Below are 8,670 nucleotides of genomic sequence, written 5' to 3'. Positions count from 1 at the left end.
TCTCTGTCAGTAATCTCAGCAAATTCCTCCCTTGCTGCCTATAAAACTTTGCGATAGATTTCATCATGCTCTCTGGATCTGTCCACCTGAATGTACATCAATATATCTAACACTTCCTCTTTCCTAACGCAAACATGTTCTAAACTATCAGTGTATACCACCCAGTGTATATCCCCACCCTTCTCCCTGAAGAGTACTGATGATGATGTTTACTCAACATTTATCACAGCAAATGAAGGCAGGAATGACACACTCAGAATCTTCTCTATTTATTTTAAAGCATCATTTTAAATTCATTTTCAACTACATAAAAGTTGGTCTACTGCATAAACATTTGAGAAAATCGGGACACAGCTTATCTAAAAGGAACCAACATTTTGCACAAGAATATGGAGCACATGTGTTAGTACAAGACATGGTTGCAATTGGATGCACAGACTCTCTGTTTTGCCATTGGAGATTTCCTTGCCACTGTTGTGGAAAAGAAACAGTGAAGCCATTTGGCACCAGTCCATTCTAAGAGAATTTGGACTTTTACTGACATTATTTTCCAAACTGATCTCGACACTGGAAAGCTGGGGATCTCCCTTGCTTACAAGCCAGCAGGAACAGGAGCGTTAGTGTGTGATTATTAGCAGTCACTCAAACACTTACTATCATCTTTTGTATTAAGTGTGGTCATTGTTTCATCTTAAATGTTGCACATTGACTTTTCAGAGGATTCAGTTCATGTAGGTAACAGTAAAGATATAAATATATATTGTTAAATATGTTTAATTTTCCAGTCGGTATTAGACTAAAATATCTACTTCCTGTACAAAAATGAATTTACAGAAGATTCACTTATACATATTTTAACTGATAAACAACCAGTTAAAATAATTTATATACCTTAGAACCTGCGTGAGAATGGGCCTGCAAAGTATTAGATTAAACAGTCCATCATTTACTAAATGATGATTATGGTTATCAAACCTACAAAAAACTCCAGGTAAGCGTTGATGAATAAAATACTGTCAATTGAAAGTTAATACTTCTATTGTTGTTTTAAGTTTTAAATTTCATTCTTCCCCAAAAATAAACCTTATGGTGGCATGAATATTACGTGGCTTGATAGCAAAAGGTTGCTGGACATTCGATGTCAGACATCTCCCTGCTGTCTAATAAATGAATGCAATTTCATTACACGTAGTGTTCCTCATTTTTCTGCAAAATACCATTTTCAATTAAAATCACAATATCTGTTTGACTTGAAATCCCAATGCCCCCATCTGTTACTTTAATAGCTGTTTGGAAAGAGGTGAAACTAGAATTTTTCCCTCCTGTTCCATTTTATAACCTTGAAGTATTCTTTTGCAAGATGAAACAACTCTGTCATGAAGTAGCTTTTTCATTTTTTACTTTTTTTGGGCAAAAATAGTCTCTCTGCAGCTTTAATAGTCCTATAATAAGTTTTTTTAAACAGATGTACAAATCTTGAAGCAGAATGTCACCTTTCCCACATTTTATTCCTTTGCCTGTTCTTTTCTGCTTCCCCCAGGTAATGATTAAAAACAAATGCAAATATCCTTCCTTTTTGTATTTGTTTTAATAATGAACGAAGTATTATTTTAAAAGGACCGGTCTGCTTGAAACCTGTTCCTGTTTTCTGATACAAAACTGTAATAATTTCAAGGGCATACTTGATGGAAAAAAAAGATAGTGCTTAAAGTCATTATTCATTCACTCATATATTAATTCATTCATACATCTGTGATATCGCCAATGGTACCCTAGCACTAAGCTTTATTCAAATGTAAATCTATCTTTGGGAAAATCAATTAATTGGGTACGTGGCTATCTAAAGAACTGTTTGCATGAAAATCAAACTGATTATCTGCAACCATTAGCTAGCAGTGCTCGAGAATTGTAGACAATATTTTCTCCTGAACTTCAGGTGGGAAATTGTATGAGATTTTTTATATCATTGCGGAGGTACTGAATGGAACAAATTAAGGGAATTTAATTGCAAAGGACACTTATTCTCAATTAGACTTTTATTTCTTTAATGGGAAAATGTGAAGCACATTAAAAATGAAAATACTGTTTTTCAGGAACATGTTGTATTACCTTGCCAGTGAAACCAAGTTTTACCAAAGCCAAAGAATAAATGACGAATTGTTTAAAGTCTGGACTGAACGGGAGAACAATTTGGTGAACCAAAATGTGTGTTGCCATTTATCTTTCTCTGAGTTTGTTAATTTTGATCTTCTTTATGCCTTTTTTGGACAAATTTATCAGGAACATTTAAAGAGGAGTGGGACACAATGCTTTGAGACTGCCGTGTTGCAGTTAGATGGATGCTTTTCTGTGGAGTTGACCAAATGGCTCCATATTCATTGATATTCATATTGATTCATATTAATTTAACAAAATATTATTCTCATTTTAAAGTTTTCAATGAACTCCCAATCTCAACAGCATTTAGATGGAGGCACCTCACAATTCTTTTGGTGAAATAGTGGTTCCCACCCTTGAAAGGATTAATTTTAAATATAATGTTAACCTTACTTGTTCTAAACTGTTCCTTTTGAGGAAATTGTTTCTCTCCTACCATTTGGCAGCAAATCACTAAGTTTGTCAGGTGCTTGATGATGTTGGTCTGATTAATCTAATTCAGGTTGAAATTCAGCATTCTGCATAGATATTCTTTGAAATCAATAGAATTGTTTTTCATTTAGGTTCTGATAGTAAACAAGGGAGTCCGAGAGTTTGGGCTGAACCATAAATCTTTAATGTTACATCGTTTTTATAACCAATCCAAGTATTTGATTGTGTTGGCAATCCTTTGTTTGGAAAACATTTTACAACTATCAACCAATGTACCCAAAAGGAGCAATAAAGAGATCAACAAAATTGCATACATCACGATTCTGAATGTTCGAGATGATCGCCAAAATTAACTCAGAAGAATCTTTGTCTTAAGAATCCATTCAGCTTAATTTAGTTTCTCATTTTGATGCCCTGATTGGTAGACCCATTAATATGGTCCACAAATACCTGAATACAGTGTAGAATTTAACAACTATTAAATACAATTTCTCTATAATATATACTACATAAATATTAACATTGCACTGCACTGTGTCTATTTTAATTAGTATTTTCTCTGCAATGTATTCTATATGAGAAGGGGAAATCGGAAGTGTCAGTATTACAGTATAGCAAAGGGGATTACAGAGGCAGGAGCTGGCCAGATTTGACTGGAAGGAGACCCTAGCAGGGAAGACGGTGGAACAGCAATGGCAGGTATTCCTAGGAATAATGCAGAAGTTGCAGGATCAATTCATCCCAAAGAGGAGGAAAGATTCTAAGGGGAGTAAGAGGCACCCGTGGCTGACAAGGGAAGTCAAGGACAGCATAAAAATAAAAGAGAATAAGTATAACATAGCAAAGAAGAGCGGGAAGCCAGATGATTGGGACTCTTTTAAAGAGCAACAGAAGATAACTAAAAAGGCAATATGGGGAGAAAAGATGAGGTACGAAGGTAAGCTGGCCAATAATATAAAGGAGGATAGTAAAAGCTTCTTTAGGTATGTGAAGAGGAAAAATATAGTTAAGGCAAATGTGGGTCCCTTGAAGACAGAAGCAGGGGAATTTATTACGGGGAACAAGGAAATGGCAGACGAGTTGAACTGGTACTTTGGATCTGTCTTCACTAAGGAAGATACAAACAATCTCCCAGATGTTCTAGTGGCCAGAGATCCTAGGGTGACGGAGGAACTGAAGGAAATTCACATTAGGCAGGAAATGGTGTTGGGTAGACTGATGGGACTGAAGGCTGATAAATCCCCAGGGCCTGATGGTCTGCATCCCAGGGTACTTAAGGAGGTGGCTCTAGAAATCATGGACGCATTGGTGATCATTTTCCAATGTTCTATAGATTCAGGATCAGTTCCTGTGGATTGGAAGGTAGCTAATGTTATCCCACTTTTTAAGAAAAGAGGGAGAGAGAAAACAGGAAATTATAGACCAATTAGTCTGACATCAGTGGTGGGGAAGATGCTGGAGTCAATTATAAAAGACGAAATTGCGGAGCATTTGGATAGTAGTAACAGGATCGTTCCGAGTCAGCATGAATTTACGAAGGGGAAATCATGCTTGACTAATCTTCTGGAATTTTTTGAGGATGTAACTAGGAAAATGGACAGGAGAGAGCCGGTGGATGTAGTGTACCTTGACTTTCAGAAAGCCTTCGACAAGGTCCCACATAGAAGATTAGTGGGCAAAATTAGAGCACATGCTATTGGGGGTAGGGTCCCTTTCAGAATGGCAGGCAGTGACTAGTGGGGTACCGCAAGGCTCGGTGCTGGGACCACAGCTATTTACAATATACATTAATAAATTGGATGAAGGGATTAAAAGTACCATTAGCAAATTTGCAGATGACACAAAGCTGGGTGGCAGTGTGAACTGTGAGGAAGATGCTATGAGGTTGCAGGGCGACTTGGACAGTCTGTGTGAGTGGGCGGACGCATGGCAGATGCAGTTTAATGTGGATAAGTGTGAGGTTATCCACTTTGGTGGTAAGAATAGGAAGGCAGAGTATTATCTGAATGGTGTCAAGTTAGGAAAAGGGGACGTACAACGAGATCTGGGTGTCCCAGTGCATCAGTCACTGAAAGGAAGCATGCAGGTACAGCAGGCAGTGAAGAAAGCCAATGGAATGTTGGGCTTCATAACAAGAGGAGTTGATTATTGGAGCAAAGAGGTCCTTCTACACTTGTACAGGGCCCGAGTGAGACCGCACATGGGGTACTGTGTGCAGTTTTGGTCTCCAAATTTGAGGAAGGATATTCTTGCTATTGCGGGCGTGCAACGTAGGTTTACTAGGTTAATTCCCGGAATGGCGGGACTGTCGTACGTTGAAAGACTGGAGCGACTAGGCCTGCATACACTGGAATTTAGAAGGATGAGAGGGGATCTTATTGAAACATATGATTATTAAGGGGTTGGACACGTTAGTGGCAGGAAACATGTTCCCAATGTTGGGGGAGTCCAGAACCAGGGGCCACAGTTTAAGAATAAGGGGTAGGCCATTTAGAACAGGGATGAGGAAAAACTTTTTCCGTCAGAGAGTTGTGAATTTGTGGTATTTTCTGCCTCAGAAGGCAGTGGAGGCCAGTTCTCTGAATGCTTTCAAGAGAGAGCTAGATAGAGCTCTTAAGGATAGCGGAGTCAGGGGGTATGGGGAGAAGGCAGGAACAGGGTACTGATTGAGAATGATCAGCCATGATCACATTGAATGGTGGTGCTGGCTCGAAGGGCCGAATGGCCTACTCCTGCACCTATTGTCTATTGTCTATTGTCTATGGAAGATAGTAGGAGAGGAAGAAACAGGTTGCAGCAGTGACCAGTTTTAAACCTCTTAAGTTTTACAATGTCGATTACTGCCTCCTTGTGTTGGAGTTAATTCTATTCAAGCCCAAAGTACTTGTTATAAATACTTACATTTAAATAAAGATATTTTCTAGCTGGTTAAGATCTTAACAAAAATGGTCCTATAAATGTATGTGCAATAGCTGTGCGTGCAATAGCTGTAGATGGATAACCTACAGTATACTGACAAATGATTATACATTTACTCACATACACTCACCCACGCACACACAAACTAGCAATGGTAAAGATCACTGTATCACTCAGAAAGCATACAGTGATCTGCAATGTTAAAGTGCTGGTGTGCTTTGAACTAACTGAATCAATGTGATTGAGCTATGAAGGTACAATGTAAAATGTTCTCAAAGAGCGTGCACACAAATAGCACTGGACAGTCATTGGCTGGGTATGTGCTCTAACAAAGCAAGGGACTTAAATACTGCTCCATATATTGGACAAGAACAGAACAATTTATTGTTTGTCATCTGTAGAACCACAATTTTTCAACACTCCTATAAGATGCTTGGTGTAATTTCAATATGGCCTGATTGCCTCAGATGAGATGACCGAAAACTTAGTTGTTCCATTATTTGGAGGTTTTGGCTGATTTCCACTGGTGACATCGCATTTAATCATCGACTAGCTAGATGGCATGAACAATGTGGCTGAAACCGTCGTGGGAAATTACCCAGTAATGTATTTCTTTGAAACATTCAGAGGCCTTTAATTGAATGTGTACAGCACTCACAAAAATAATAATAATTAATGCTTCTTAAATATGGACAATAAAAATCCTCACTTAGAAATTTGATACTCTATCTGCAATTAATTGCACTCCTATTCTGCACAATTCCATGTTTTGACGATAAATATTGATTTGGCAATAGGAATAGTGATGCATGAGGTTCCATCCTGACTGGGTGTGTGTGGACAGCATTGCTGAAAGGGATGCCATTATCTGGAATATCAGAAACCTTTACCATGTCTAACAAGCTGGCTGTGGTTGAAATCGAGAAATAATTTTTAAAGCAGTGGGTATTTTAAAGGGCCACCAGCCATAATTATTAAGTTTTGGGATTCCACCCTCTCCACTCCTTTACTAGTTACTACAAAACCCAGGACATGGAAAGTAGCGAATGATGTTACGTAAATGGCGATATATTTTCCAATGTGTAGAAGTTGCTGAGTTAGATAATTTACTGGATTTGGGCAGCTATTTAAAATTTGAAAATAAATTCAAAAGACTAGGGTTATTATATTTTCCAGTGTTAACCATGAGTAGAATTTTTCAATATATTTAGTACAGGCTCCCGTCATGATTTATAGATGGCCATTTGATGGCACTATCCCCACACACTTTTGCAAACATATCCCTCTGCACAATAACATTCATATGAACTGAAATGTACTGAGTTCATTTTAACGACTGGAGAGCCATTAAATTTGGGGAAATCAAATCGCAGGATAATTCCTTAGAACCTTGAGAGTTGCCTGCAGCCAATATGGTTTTAAAAGTATCAGGTTCTTTTGAATCTTTTAAAATGTAAATGCCGTCAATTTACCAAACTAATATGAGTAACCAAAATTCAACCAGTGTTCCAAGGGGCAAACCAATTGATAAATAAGTAAAAATGGGATTGGGAAATAAACTCTGGAAACAATAGGACCCTGCAACGTAACTAAAACCCATAACAGCAACTACATTTTAATATTATCTCATGCTTATGCCATCTTTTACAAGCTGAGACGACCGAAAGAGTCACGGTTACAGTGGAGTGCCATTTTTTGATACCAGGCACCAATAATTTCACTTAAGCACACAGACTGAGTAAATATTGCATGTTACTTTATTTATATATATATTTTTCTAAATATATTAATGACTGGATCTTTGCTTTATGCCTTAAAGGGAATAAAAAAAAATTCCAGACCAATTCATTGGACTTTAAATTAGCATCAATTAACACCTTAAAACATTCTGGGAATGCTGATAGCAGGCCCATCGTTAACGTCCCAATCTGAGATCCAAAGTAAACTTTGGAATGTTCTGGAAGTTTTTGAGAAAATATTGCCACTCGATGTATTACATCCAATTTCAAATGAAAATACCCTTATGCATTAAAAAACGTAACGCTCCACTGCACTGGACTAAATGGTCAGTCAAACCCATCTGCATGGCTGCAAGGCAGAGCAGCATTGTGAGGGCTCCATACCCTTGAAGACTGCCTGGATAAGGTGAAGGGAGTTGATGGGGGGTTGACCTCCAGTGCCTGTCAGAATGCAGATATTTTTGTTGATGTTAGGAATGGAAAATAAATTGGGTTTTTTTGGCAACAAAAACAAACGAGCAATCTCGTTCAATGGTCAGTCTCAGTCTGATCCAGGGAAAAACTGGGAAGAATCAGCAAATCCCTCGTCGGGGATGGCGAGGCTGGCGTGGTTTCAGGAGGTGGTGGGTCTGCAATGTCAACAGAGTCCCTGTGAAGTGCTGAGTCACAAGATGGAGCACGCCTTCTCAAGCACATGTCACTAGAAGACAATTGTCCGTGAGTTCCTTGCAGTGTAGTGCGCTGGCCCTCTGGCGGGTCTATAGAAATGCAGGGAGGACTCATTTTCTGCTTTTGTCGCACTACTTGCAGGCTACTCTCCTGTTCTGACTCTGCTTGGCCAACGGCACAACGTGATGAGGACAAACGGTGCTGAGGACTTGCTTCAACAGATGAGCAGATCTCAATTGAATGTCTCCGAAGATCATTTAACCACGATGTGGGCTTGGCCAAGAATCCTTGCGAATCCACACTGTAGAACTTTTTGCTGTCCTTCATCGTGAGGTTTCCTGTACTGCTGCAGATTTTTGTGGGTAGTGGGGGACATATGGGAGGTTTGGCAGCTCTCTTGTTGCTGTTGATTAGTGAGACTTCCTGGTCTGCTGAGTCAGGGAGTTCCCTGAACGGGTTCCGAAAATGACGTGGGGAAGTCACACAATTAGTAATGTTTCTCTGGTTATGGCTGTGTTGTTGGATGTGGACACTGTGTTTGGTTGGTGAGTTGGGTGAGGCAGGCACTAACACCATGGACGGTTGTACAGCAGACACACAGGGCACAGACACATTCAAGGACGAAGGTTCATTATTAGGCTGTATCTGCAAATTTTCCTTAGACTCCGTATACAGTGGATCCAGAGAGTCATTTGTTATAGCGACCTAAGTTGGATGTTAAATTGTGGGGTGAGGGAGGAACAGAACAGGATAA

The 8,670-nt window shown here is 39.1% G+C and overlaps 1 protein-coding gene across 5 annotated transcripts in view; it reads right to left on the bottom strand.

Annotated features, from left to right (window-relative positions):
- Positions 1 to 268: 268 nt before the first annotated feature.
- The window catches only part of cacna1g (calcium channel, voltage-dependent, T type, alpha 1G subunit), a 219,650-nt gene continuing 211,248 nt past the window's right edge, over positions 269 to 8,670 (bottom strand). For all 5 annotated transcript variants that reach the window (XM_078401171.1, XM_078401174.1, XM_078401172.1 and 2 more), the window contains one exon: positions 269 to 8,621. In XM_078401171.1, the coding sequence (XP_078257297.1) occupies positions 7,776 to 8,621 (846 nt within the window). In that variant the 3' untranslated portion in view covers positions 269 to 7,775. The remainder of the gene's footprint in view (positions 8,622 to 8,670) is intronic.

This window comes from Rhinoraja longicauda, chromosome 6, assembly GCF_053455715.1.
Source record: "Rhinoraja longicauda isolate Sanriku21f chromosome 6, sRhiLon1.1, whole genome shotgun sequence".
Classification (NCBI taxonomy): domain Eukaryota; kingdom Metazoa; phylum Chordata; class Chondrichthyes; order Rajiformes; family Arhynchobatidae; genus Rhinoraja; species Rhinoraja longicauda.
The sequence above is the reverse complement of the archived record's forward strand: the minus strand, read 5'-3'. Positions and strand labels throughout refer to the sequence as shown.